A 12,845-nucleotide genomic window follows, 5' to 3' on the forward strand; every position below is an offset into this window, starting at 1 on the left:
GTTTACATCCTGACTATTTTTATATTCTCGTCCATTTAAACAATATCAAATTTTTCCAAATCTTTTTCACCCAGGAATTATTGATTTTGGTCTTTTTAACCATTTTGTGTTATCGTATCACAATTCATGGAACTCCTTTCCACGTAAAACGCATATTCTATTTAATCAGATCCTGTGTGCTCAATAAATTGGTGGCTTTTTTTTTCCTCGTCAATTGTCCCCCACTCACTCTCCTAGGAGTAATAAAAAGTTCTTCCAGCAGCCACACGCCCCTCACCAAACATTTCGCACTGAACACAACCATCACTTCAACTAATACTTATTCAGTATCTAAAAACCCTATCTCCCAGATCTCTTCCTTGTCACTTCTCGATCCTCTCGACTGTAAACATGGGTAATGCTTAGATCCTATCCGATCTCGCACTAGTTTTAGTTTTGATCATTCTTTTATTGATTTCAATTTATCTAATTCTGTTTTTGATTTTGCTGATATTAATCTTTATCTGTTTTGAATTTTTGAATTGTGTTATTAGCTTCTAAGAATGTTTATGAAAGTATATTGAAAACACTGGAGAAACCTGGAGGTGGTGAATTCGGAAAGTATTATAGTTTACCAGCTCTTAATGATCCCAGGATTGGTAAGTGATTTCAACTCTGTTTGATTTCGTCATTGGAATGGAATTTTGTTTGTTTGATCAATCGAGGTGAATATTTGAGGTTTTTGTTTGTTGATTTTGTTACAGATAAACTTCCATACTCGATCAAGATTCTACTTGAATCTGCGATTAGGAACTGTGATGAGTTTCAAGTGACACAGAAAGATGTGGAGAAGATTATTGATTGGGAGAATACATCTCCTAAACAGGTCGAGATTCCATTTAAGCCAGCTCGTGTGCTTCTCCAGGTAACCAGTTTGATATGTGTATTTGACTTTTTCCATTTTTTGTGTAATTGTTTGTTTGATGAATTCTGGTTTGTAAAGATTAATAGAATGATAATGTTGTTTATGAATGGTTTTAGGATTTTACTGGTGTTCCTGCTGTGGTTGATCTAGCCTGCATGAGAGATGCCATGAATAGACTTGGCAGTGATTCCAATAAGATCAATCCTTTGGTAAGAAATTGTTCTAGGGGTTTTCCTTTTTAGATTCCATAGTGTTGTACACTTGTACTTACGTGTTTTTTGTTTGTCTTAGAAACTATTTACTTCAATTGAAAGTTGAAAACGAAATTTCTTGTCCTGCAGGTTCCCGTAGATCTTGTCATTGATCACTCAGTGCAGGTCGACCTTGCTAGATCAGATAATGCTGTGCAGCATAATATGGAACTCGAGTTTCAACGCAACAAAGAAAGATTTGGTTTTCTTAAGTGGGGTTCCAATGCATTCCATAACATGCTTGTTGTTCCTCCTGGCTCTGGGATAGTTCACCAGGTAATGAAAAATAATTCTTTAGGAAGTGCACGCTTTATTTTACTTTGTTTTCATCTCAAGCTATATCCGAGAAAGAGGCCGCTTTATTTTTTTATAAAAGTGAAGTTTCTGTTTGCAAAAGTTACCCTTGGTGCTGCCGCCTGAGTGGCATAGGAACTGTTATTCTCTGAGTACAACTTCTGCTTCTCTTCTGCAATCCTGCATTGGTAAAATGAGTTTAAAATGTTGACTTTCAGGTGAATCTAGAGTACCTTGGTCGAGTTGTGTTTAATACAGGGGGTGTTCTTTACCCTGATAGTGTTGTTGGAACTGATTCTCACACGACTATGATAGATGGGTTGGGCGTTGCTGGTTGGGGAGTTGGTGGAATCGAAGCAGAAGCTACAATGCTTGGGCAGGTAAACATAAACTTCTTTTTTTCCCCAATATTATATTTCTATCGAGTTATTCAGTACGACATTATTTTGATGTTGATGCTAATTAACTTTCAAAGGAAACTAAATAGCAGAAAACATGTATTAGTTTATACAGTTTTCTTGTGTGATGCATTGTGTCCTCAACTGAATTTCTTAGGAAATTTGTACAGACACTTGATTTCCCAGTATCCATGCACTTTGTCTGGAGTTTTTTTTTTATCTACGAAGCGCTTATATATTAATTTTTCACGTAAATATTTTCTGTTTGTTTTACAGCCAATGAGCATGGTCCTGCCTGGTGTTGTTGGGTTTAAATTAGTGGGAAAGTTGAAGGATGGTGTAACAGCCACTGATTTGGTTTTGACTGTAACCCAAATGCTTCGTAAACATGGAGTTGTTGGGAAGTTTGTGGAATTTTATGGTAAACCCCGACTTCAGTTCATCTAAATATTAACATTTAATTCTTTATTAAATCCTCGCTCTCGTAGATGTCTGAATTGAACATGGACTATTTTCTCTGTCTGCAGGCGAAGGCATGGGTGAACTGTCACTTGCTGACCGAGCCACTATAGCAAACATGTCACCCGAATATGGTGCAACCATGGGTTTTTTCCCCGTGGATCATGTCACTTTGCAATATCTGAAGCTGACTGGCAGAACTGATGAAACCGTGAGAATTAAGCTACATAATAAAGAATCTGATTTAACTTGTCTAATGTTTTTTTGTTTGTGGTGCTAATGGTAAATAAATTGTTAACCAACTTGTAGGTCTCCATGATAGAGTCATACCTACGAGCAAATAGGATGTTTGTGGACTACAGCGAGGTAATCTAATTCTATGCCATTAATGTCTTTTCTGGGTGTTGTTTTACATTTTATTGGTTTCTAACCATAGTTTTTCTGAAAGCAGCCCCAGATTGAAAGGGTGTACTCAGCTTATCTGTCTTTGAACCTTGAAGATGTAGAACCTTGTGTATCAGGACCAAAGAGGTACCCTTTTATACCCCTACGTATAATTTCATTCTCTTTTGATATATAAAAAAGCATCTTTGTTGGTCTTCCTTTTGAATATCACTTGGCACTCACTCATGAGACTGATCTCTGGCAGGCCTCATGACCGGGTACCCTTGAAAGACATGAAAGCTGACTGGCATGCTTGCTTAGACAATAAAGTTGGATTCAAGGTAATATGGTCCTGTGTTGTTTTTTATTTTAGGTTATGAGATTAGTGGTAGATGGAGTGTAGTTATCTAGTATGAGTCATCAATATCCTTAAGACTCTCAGCGGACATCTTTGTACTGCTAATTGGTTCTGGTGCTCCATGTGATTTCATTCTATGTTAATGGAATTCTACCTGGTTTACTTTCCCAATGGATCATTGGTTATTTTCCAACCTTCTTGTTGTATGAGATGGCATTGTTCCTCTATCGCTGTGATGGTTAAAGGTGTAAATATATTTGCTAGCAGTCCGTAAAGATTTTGGACTCTATTTAGCCGCAATTTTGTTTAGGTTCATATATATTTTGGGTATCTGCCTTCACGCTTTCTTTTTCATTTGTGATGCTTCAGGGATTTGCTGTACCAAAAGATTCTCAAAGTAAACAGGTCGAATTTTCATTCAAAGGGACACCAGCAAAGATCAAACACGGTGATGTTGTTATAGCAGCTATTACTAGTTGCACGAATACCTCAAATCCTAGTGTAATGCTTGGAGCTGCCCTGGTCGCGAAAAAGGCTTGTGAATTGGGATTAGAGGTCAGAATCTTTTTCATTTCGTTTGACATAGCATCTTGCATCTTTATCATAAAGTAACTATTTTGAATTTTAAAGTAGTAGTTATTAATAATGAGAGCTATCACTATCTTTGTTATAGATATCAATGAAATCAAACTCTGGCTTTTTCTGTTGACGAATTGATGTAAATTAAATTCAATATCCAGTTGCTCCCTTCAGTTTCCGAGATATCATGCAATTATTCAACCAATTAGTGGTAGGGTAGGGAAACATATGATAGGAAGTACATAAATAGTGGATATTTATATTAAGAAGTTAATTATCACAATCCTTTGATTGGAATTGTTGGTCTGCTAGCTAACGGGAAGTTTTTTTTTATTTGTATTAATCTTTTCCCTGATTTCACAAATTCTCATAAAAAGAGGGTTACTCTTGCCAGCTGTATAAATTTTTTATGTTTCTACTTTCTACTTATATCATTTTGGTTAATCTAACTTAACTGAAGTAAGCAATTAATCTTAGTTGCATCAAGTCTTGTGTTATTTTGAAATTCATCTCTTACATAATGCCTAAAGTTTTTGTACATCTTATCCAGGTGAAGCCATGGGTCAAGACAAGTCTTGCACCAGGTTCTGGAGTTGTTAAAAAATATTTGGATAAAAGGTACCTACAGAATCAGACACTGGATTTCTAAGTATTAGTATTTATAGACAAGTTGTATAACTTGTCATTGAATTTGCAGTGGACTGCAGCCATATTTGAATCAGCTGGGTTTTAATATTGTTGGGTATGGATGTACTACCTGCATTGGAAATTCTGGAGATCTTGATGAATCAGTGGCCGCTGCAATTGCTGAAAATGGTGCGTTCCAGCTAATTGGTCATTTTTCTCTATTTTATGCTTTTTGGATATACGCTAAAATTTGGTTACATTTTCAGACGTAGTGGCCGCAGCTGTTCTCTCTGGAAATAGGAATTTTGAAGGTCGTGTACATCCACTAACTAGAGCAAATTATCTTGCTTCTCCTCCTCTTGTCGTTGCGTATGCCCTAGCTGGCACGGTATGTAACTACAAAAGAAAAAAAAACACTCACATGAACACCCGTTTATGTTATTTCTTCAACCGTATTAATCAGTTAAAATGACGGTATAAGATGCTAATGTTGCATTCAAAATAAAATAATCTTCTTTTGTTGGCTCATTTCATGATTACACCTGCAGGTTAACATAGACTTTGATAAAGAACCTATTGGGACGAGTAAAGATGGAAAGGATATATTTTTCAGGGATATTTGGCCATCAAATGAAGAAATAGCTGATGTAAGTTATCCCGCAATGTGCTATGATTTTTTATAACAGGATTTGTAGTGTTTATATCCTTTTCTTTGCTTCAGGTTGTGCAATCTAGTGTGTTGCCAGACATGTTCAGGGGTACATATCAAGCAATCACCAAAGGGAATCCCATCTGGAATGAGTTATCAGTTCCCTCTGGAACTCTCTACTCCTGGGACCCTACATCAACTTACATACACGAGCCTCCATATTTCAAGGACATGACCATGTCCCCTCCTGGACCCCATGGAGTAAAGAATGCATACTGCTTACTCAACTTTGGGGATAGTATTACAACTGATCACATCTCTCCAGCTGGAAGCATCCATAAAGACAGTCCTGCAGCCAAGTACCTCATGGAACGTGGGGTTGATAGGAGAGACTTCAACTCTTATGGAAGTCGTCGTGGTAACGACGAGATCATGGCCAGAGGAACTTTTGCCAATATTCGCATTGTCAACAAACACTTAAAGGGAGAAGTTGGACCCAAAACAGTTCATGTTCCATCAGGAGAGAAACTGTCTGTTTACGATGCTGCCATGGTATTCACATCATTTTGCTCTAAAGTTTCTTATCTTTATTAATAACTTGGTACCCATATATATGGTAAAAAGAAAGTAGTCATACTTGTGACCTAGCATTGCCCTGGAATAGAACCACTATATGTATATTGTAGCAACTCTCTCAGGTCTGACCTTTCAGTCCAGATGGATAACACGCAGTGTTCGTTGATTTGTTCCCACAAATTTAGTCCAGTGGTAGTGTGAGGGAGGAGGAAGATAGATTCCATCTGTTAGCAAAGATAGATTCCATGTTAGCAAAGAACGATTACTATTCAAATTAGAGAAACATTGTCTATTGCTAAAATCTTTAACCACCACTTTATCCCCTTTAACAGAAGTATAAGAATGACGGACACGATACAATTATCTTGGCTGGTGCTGAGTATGGAAGTGGAAGCTCACGTGATTGGGCCGCTAAGGGTCCAATGCTTTTGGTAATATTTATTTCTAATATGTTTTATTCTACTTTTTCTTCTCATGTTTTCTTTGCACTGACGTTGGTTTGATTATTTTTTTGTAGGGTGTGAAAGCAGTTATTGCTAAGAGCTTCGAGAGGATTCACCGTAGTAACTTGGTAGGGATGGGTATAATTCCACTTTGTTTCAAGGCAGGCGAAGATGCCGAGACTCTTGGCTTGACTGGTCATGAACGCTACAACATTGATCTCCCAAGTAGTGTGAGTGAGATCAAACCCGGACAAGATGTTGTTGTCGTCACTGATAATGGAAAGTCGTTCACATGCACTGCCCGATTTGATACAGAGGTAAAAGATAAAGAAAACTGAATTGTGCTCTTTTTTGTTTCCTGATTGCATCTGAATCTACTTAGTTTCAACTACTTCTTATGACTTTTTTCCCTTTGATATTTTCTGACATTTGGTTCTTTCATCGTATAGGTGGAACTTGCATACTTCGACCACGGGGGTATTCTACCCTATGTCATCAGGAACTTGATTAATGCAAAGCATTAGAGATTCAAATTGTGATTACCCACGGGCGGATGCGTTGTCCTCAACAGTTGCTAGTATGTGAATCTCTTAATTTGTCTGGAAGAAAAATGGCTTGCGTCTTGTTAGGCGAAGCTTGGGCACCCAACAAGAAACAAATGAAGTAATAAAGACAGCAAGCTAGAGAGAGAGAATGTGGTGATTTGGCTGTTTGATTTTCTAGTGTGTATCATTTTTTTACTGTACAATAAGATCCAATATTAATCGATTCAGACTTTTATTTATGGTAGAAGTAAGTTTGTGATCTAGGCATCTAACGTGCCCGAGTAGAGTTAAATCGGCAAGATTCATTACCATGAGTTATCCATATATTCCAACCCCTATATGCTATTTCTCATGCAGCGTAAGATCTTCATATATTGAGAAGAAGGCAGATGCAAACACAAACCTGTAATAAAGAGTGAAATAAAGAGTGAGATCTGCATGTATTGACATTAGCCGGCAGTAAAGGACTGCCATGTGCATGTTATATATTTGCAACATGTTCTCAAGAACAAATGGCAATGAATATTAGATCTCGTCTACATCCCTGACAATTACTGCAGATCAAAACCTACGTGCATACGGGCGTTTTTTTTCTTCTCTTTGCTTCTATCTCAGTGTTCCATTTTTCTGTCTTTTGCTAAATAGAATCAAGGGTTTTCTGATCTTTTTTAACAATGCATATGGCCCCTGGTTTAATGTCAAAAGAGAGAAGAAATTCTCGAATTACATATATGAATAAGAAATCATTATCGTTAACACCCATTCTTGCTATGCTTCTTTTCTTGTCATTTCTCATTTTCATACTTCTTTTTCTTGGAATTCTGTCACTTCCTATTACTTCTGATGGTTTTCCTAAAGCTTATGACCTCACTTCTTTTGTTCGTGGGGGTCGAAGGAGCACTATAGAGATTTTGAGGTTATTCGAATTCTTCAAAATAAATTGTGTAATTATGTTCCTTTAACAGTACTATCTTAATAGGAATCGTTCAATTGTTGATCTGTTTTTTCATGCAGAAGCAAAAATGATAGAGGGGAGCAGTGGATGGAAGTCATTTCTTGGGAGCCCAGAGCCTTCATTTATCACAATTTTCTAGTAAAGATTTTCTTCTCAACAAATTCATTTTTTCGTTTGTTTTTGATTAACCCCAGAATTGCATTGGCTGGTACTTTTGAGGTTCCTATATGAAAACAAAACGCCCAAAACTGCACATATGATAGAAATTGTATGTGTGATCTGAATTTGTTCTTGTAGGGTGGGTAGTCATTATTCCTAAGACTAAACAACTTGGAGATTAGCCTAAACAAGTCATAAAAGAATTTGTGACATGAAACTGAAAGCAAGGAATTCAATTAGTATCATTAGCTGTACAATGTACTACTTATATTTGTCGTCATCATCTTATTTCATCAATTGTCCATTTGGTTCATTATTAATCAGTTAATCAAACATAGGAAAAGAGCGTATGCTAATAATTCTAGAACTAGAAGTTGTACTATAACTCAAGAATGTGGCAAATATTATGTAATTTGAAGCTTTTGTTGCGATGAGTAGTTTCTTTAACTGTCCCTCTAGGATGTCTGGCAACAATAAAACATTTTCGAGATGCTTACATACAACTGAAGTACTACTAATAACTTTTTTGATGCTACTTAGCTTGATAAATATCGTTTATGAGCTTCACTTGATTTAGTTTTACCTGTTGTGGTCAGCTGTTCCCTCCTAGCATTGGCTAGAGTTTAATACTTTGTTGATTGTAGATTTTCATCTAGGTGTAGTTTTATTGACCATAATTGATGTTGGTCATGATTTTCTGAGCAGTCTAGTAAAGAATGCGATTACCTGATTAGTATTGGGGAACCTCGTATGAAGAAGTCAACAGTTATTGATGTCAAAACTGGTGGAAGCACAGCTAGCAAGTATACATTTCAGATCTTATTGTTTATACTTCTAATAAAATGTTTAAAAAGTCATTGCTATCTCCTTTTTCTTGCCCCTTCTAAAGGAAATATATTTCTTGGTCTGTAGAGTGCGCACTAGCTCTGGTATGTTTATGAAGAGAGGAGTGAATGAGGTCATCAAAGATATAGAGGAGAGAATTGCAGATTTCACTCATATACCTGTAGGTACTGTCCTTTAAACTTATATTTATACTTTTGAAGGTTGTTAAAATTACTCCATCACACAGATGAAAAATAGCAGTACCAAGTCTGAATTGGGGGCCATTTGTAGTTTGTTACATGCTTGTTGATTTGTCCCTCTCCTCCGTACTACTCCTTGAGGGTGAATATATATAACTGCACTTGGTTGTTTCCGGCATTTTTGTGCGAGCTGGTGGTACACCAGTTTTTACGAGCAGTTACTATTACTTCTAAAATAAGAGCTTCAACCTGGACTATCCTGTTCCCCTGAAATGACAATGGCACTTGGCATTTACTTGCTATTACTTCTGACGTTGTCATGTTAATTTGCCATATCAGAAGATGTTGATGGAAAATCAACCTGCCTTGCACAGATTTATCTCTAAGATGATTTTCGGGACCTTTTGTACATGATTACTGCGTGTAATCATAGTGGGAGGTGTCTATCTACTTTCTGACAACATAATGATTTTCTAAGAAGTGGTTGAATCCCACATAAAAGTTGGATAAGTAACTATTTGATTCATGGTGAACCAGTTGGCTGCAAACAACTGATTGAATCCTTCTTAAAAGATTCACCATTTGATATCTTGCATTCTCTGGTTTTGTTTTTCATACAACCGTAAGGCCGAGTTTTGTAGTGCAATTTTCTGCCGATTGGTTAGCTGTATAGTTCTATGTTATTGGTCCCTGTATTCACTAGAAACTATCACCATGCATGTGTGACATTTCAAATTCAGACTAAGTACTACCATATAAGCTATATACACTCCCCAAATACATATCAGCGGTTCAAGTTGTGTTGCTCTTGAAATCTTTATGCATGTTTTTACTTTCTGGTTGGGTTCCTTAAGTCTGCATTTCATTTTTATTTCGGTTACATATATTATCTTTCCTTAAAATTAACATTATAATATCCAGAGCATGGAGAAGGGCTTCAAATTCTCCATTACGAAGTTGGACAAAAATATGAACCTCACTATGATTACTTCGAGGATGAGTTTAATACGAAGAAGCATGGAGGTCAACGCATAGCTACATTACTGATGTATCTGTAAGAGCCATGTGCCATGATCCCTCCATATGCGTTTCTGTTTTTCTCACACTTGCATGGCTTCGTAAGTTCTTCTGTTCTCATATGCTGTTGTTACAGATCAGATGTTGAAGAAGGAGGTGAGACAGTTTTTCCCAGGGCAAAGGGAAATGTCAGTTATCCCCCATGGGAGGATGAGTCAGTGGAATGCGGTAAAAAGGGCCTAGCTGTTAAACCTAAAAAGGGTGATGCATTATTGTTCTGGAGCTTGAAGCCTGATGCCACTAAAGATCTGTCAAGTTTGCATGGTAAGTTGTTATTACTTGTTCCCTTGAAGGCTTACACCGTCGAAATGATAAAGTTAACATTCTGCATAGTGCATAATATGTACCTCACTTTAACTGTTTCATCCAGGTGGTTGTCCTGTAATTAAAGGCAACAAGTGGTCATCTACAAAGTGGATGCATGTTGGCGAATTTCCTTAGCTAGAGGTAACTCTTTTAACTCCAAGTATAGATCGGCGCCTAGATTGATATGCATTGTCTGTGTTATTTACAGCTTAAGTTCATTTTACCTTTAACCTATATTTCTGTAATTGCAGATTTTGAAGACTATGATAGGCTGTTGTAATGTGTATTAACAAATATAAAGCATCAACACAAGGCGAATTCTTAGTGAAAAGCATTAATCTACTGATCAACTTTCCGAACAAAGAAGATTTACAAAAATTCCTTAAATTCTGTAATGACCAATGAGTTCTTTATATCAGTTCCTTTCTTGAATACAAAATTAGAGCTAAAATCCCCTGAGTAGCTCCATATGCAATTGATGTCATATGATTCACTTCCCCCAAGCCAAAATATTATGTACAAAGGAATATGCAATGATGAGGCTTTATGCGTCTTCTGTCTTCTGCTAAGTTGGTGTCTACATTGAGTGAAGCAGTCTGATTGAAGCAAGTTTTGCCAAGTCCAGATAAGTAGCATGGTTGGCTCAGTCTGGCTTGGGGGTAAATTCATTTCAGTGCACAATTGATCCAGCCCTGCTCTCTTAATGCTGTGTCAGTTCAGAAACAAAATTGCGCAGAAAGGAAAATTCACATTGGGTGAAGCTGATCCTCTCTTCCTCCTCCTGGACAGGTTTTATCAAATCAGACACAGCCTCTGATATCTCTCCAACGAAGTCGACGATCACGCCTTCAACGCCCATCATATACTGCACATAAACAGCCTCTCGCAAATTATTCAATTCGCCATATGTTAATAGCGAAAGACGAGCTTCCTTGATCCTAGACACTGCTTCTTGATTCCTCAACAAACCTCTAACATCCGACACAATCCCTTGCAAACCATTTTCCAAGCACAATTTATAGCTTCATCCAAAGAATTCCTTCTAACATCAGTGTAAATTTCAGTTCCCCCTTCTGTTAAGAAATAAACAGGATATCTATTCTGTAACTTTCTGACAAGCCGTGCTGCATCAGGTTGAAATGTTGAGAAAATAACCGGTCTTTCCTTTGCATACCCCAACACTACTCGCAGAATTTCGCGAAGTCGATCGACAAGTTCTTCGTCTCGATAAACAAAGTAATCATCAAACTTCAATTCAATGTTGAATCCTAAAGATGAATTCACATTTTGAAAAGCTTCTTGTAATGTACACAAAGAATCATCATTTTCGACATTCCACTTGCAAATTCTCCCATCTTTACCTTTTCTCAACAAAGGCTTATAACATTTCCTCAGATTTACAGACTCTCTTTGAGGTCCATAACGAAGAAACTCAGCTAAAGTAATCTCAGTAACTTTTCTCTCAGATACCGTAATATACGTACCGCCATTTTCTTCTCCGGTGATGATTTCATCATCGTGGAAAATAACCGGTACGTTATCTTTCGTAACTTGAACATCGAACTCAACATAATCAACAGCGTAATCTGCAGCTTTATTAAAAGAAAGAATCGAATTCTCTTTAATTGACTTCATTCTTTCATCAGAAGATGATGATGAATTCATATTCATACCGCTTCCTCTGTGCCCCAGAACCAAAAGCTTCGAAGAAGAAGAAAAAGAAGATTTAATACAACAAGAATGAATTCCATTAGAATAAATTGATGATGATAATGTAGTGATTTTAGGGACTTGATCAAGATTAGGAACATTAGAGACATGAAGAAGAGATTTCAGAGCAGCCATTTCAAGCAGAAGAGACTAATTTTTTTTTTGTTGGTGATGAAATCTGGGGGTTTGATTGAAGGCAATTTATCGGGGAAAAATTCTGGATTGTGCTTTTGAATATTCTTTCCGGTTTTACATTTAGTAAAATTTGTCCTTTGGGAAGAAGACGGAATATTCCGCTGATGCTAGAGGCTTCGGCTATGATTATGGGTACTTTGACTAGTATGGTATGGGCTCCATACCTATACTATGAGTATGTATGGGCACCCATTCCCCAACTCGACAGTTTGACACCGGCAACCGAGTTAATCATAATCAAAAAATACACTGTACAAAGCTATAAATATGGTAATATACTTAACCGATTTTGCGCACGGATAACAGCGACGAAACTAGGATTTGATATTGAGGGAGGTAAATTTTTCTATTTGTAAATGTGCCAATTACTTTTTTAAATGCTCACGAAGTCGGTGATTTTTTTAGTTCTGATAGTAAGTTCCTGCAATTTAACATTGATTTTTGTTATGTTTTAATACGAGGAAAAAATAAATAGTCAAGTTTGAACTCTTTAGGTGGGCTAAGCTATATAAGTATTAGGATTTGGATTGTTAAGTGGAGAAAAATATTAGTTTGGGAGCTACACATGTATATCTTAATGATGGATTTTTGAAAGAGAGAGTAATTAAATTTGGATTCCTCGGATATTTCCACGTTGTTAAATTCTGCAATGATGTGTGTCGTACGTTTAACAATCACTTTAGATACTTTCGACTAATACTAACAAGCAATATAGTGGTAGTGAGGATCATTTTCACATAGAGTAGTGTAATTAAGATGTTATTTAGATTAACAAAACTATGGTAAAAGTCGAATAGTTTGATTAGGGATTCTTTCGCCGTCACCAAAAATTAACTTAATCATCACATTTATTTATCATTCATTAAAACCATTCATCTCCAACCATTGGATAACATGTACGGTTAGCTATCCCCAAAATTCTTTATATCACCAAATAACATGTACGCTTAG

General features: G+C 36.7%; 2 protein-coding genes and 1 pseudogene across 2 annotated transcripts; 2 read left to right on the forward strand and 1 right to left on the reverse strand.

Annotated features, from left to right (window-relative positions):
- The first annotated feature begins 220 nt into the window (after positions 1 to 220).
- LOC113291462 (aconitate hydratase 1-like) lies at positions 221 to 6,714 on the forward strand. The gene is made up of 20 exons (XM_026540995.1): positions 221 to 394; positions 534 to 638; positions 744 to 904; positions 1,021 to 1,113; positions 1,246 to 1,431; positions 1,668 to 1,829; positions 2,124 to 2,268; positions 2,375 to 2,517; positions 2,616 to 2,672; positions 2,758 to 2,837; positions 2,956 to 3,031; positions 3,418 to 3,603; positions 4,178 to 4,245; positions 4,325 to 4,443; positions 4,521 to 4,642; positions 4,803 to 4,901; positions 4,976 to 5,455; positions 5,812 to 5,910; positions 5,997 to 6,239; positions 6,372 to 6,714. The coding sequence occupies exons 1-20, from the start codon at positions 391 to 393 to the stop codon at positions 6,444 to 6,446; spliced, it is 2,703 nt and encodes a 900-aa protein (XP_026396780.1). The 5' UTR covers positions 221 to 390; the 3' UTR covers positions 6,447 to 6,714.
- Positions 6,715 to 6,880: 166 nt separating this feature from the next.
- LOC113291476 (probable prolyl 4-hydroxylase 10) lies at positions 6,881 to 10,590 on the forward strand. The gene is made up of 8 exons (XM_026541006.1): positions 6,881 to 7,383; positions 7,482 to 7,560; positions 8,287 to 8,384; positions 8,494 to 8,591; positions 9,528 to 9,660; positions 9,760 to 9,947; positions 10,054 to 10,130; positions 10,241 to 10,590. Exons 1-7 carry the CDS (start codon positions 7,142 to 7,144, stop codon positions 10,122 to 10,124), a joined length of 909 nt encoding a protein of 302 aa, XP_026396791.1. The 5' UTR covers positions 6,881 to 7,141; the 3' UTR covers positions 10,125 to 10,130; positions 10,241 to 10,590.
- Positions 10,591 to 10,631: 41 nt separating this feature from the next.
- On the reverse strand, positions 10,632 to 11,894 carry LOC113291467 (annotated as a pseudogene).
- Positions 11,895 to 12,845: the final 951 nt, after the last annotated feature.

The sequence above is a fragment of the Papaver somniferum genome, chromosome 1, assembly GCF_003573695.1.
Source record: "Papaver somniferum cultivar HN1 chromosome 1, ASM357369v1, whole genome shotgun sequence".
Classification (NCBI taxonomy): domain Eukaryota; kingdom Viridiplantae; phylum Streptophyta; class Magnoliopsida; order Ranunculales; family Papaveraceae; genus Papaver; species Papaver somniferum.

What these genes read in the sequence shown, in the direction of transcription:
- LOC113291476 (XM_026541006.1), top strand. Translation starts at nt 7,142, where the DNA reads ATGCATATGGCCCCTGGTTTAATGTCAAAAGAGAGAAGAAATTCTCGA. An exon ending in GGTGGAAGCACAGCTAGCAA is followed by an intron (nt 8,385 to 8,493) that starts GTATACATTTCA and finishes CTTGGTCTGTAG; the next exon opens with AGTGCGCACTAGCTCTGGTA. An exon ending in TTTCACTCATATACCTGTAG is followed by an intron (nt 8,592 to 9,527) that starts GTACTGTCCTTT and finishes TATAATATCCAG; the next exon opens with AGCATGGAGAAGGGCTTCAA.
- LOC113291462 (XM_026540995.1), top strand. An exon ending in AAGCTACAATGCTTGGGCAG is followed by an intron (nt 1,830 to 2,123) that starts GTAAACATAAAC and finishes TTTGTTTTACAG; the next exon opens with CCAATGAGCATGGTCCTGCC. An exon ending in CTGTTTACGATGCTGCCATG is followed by an intron (nt 5,456 to 5,811) that starts GTATTCACATCA and finishes CCCCTTTAACAG; the next exon opens with AAGTATAAGAATGACGGACA.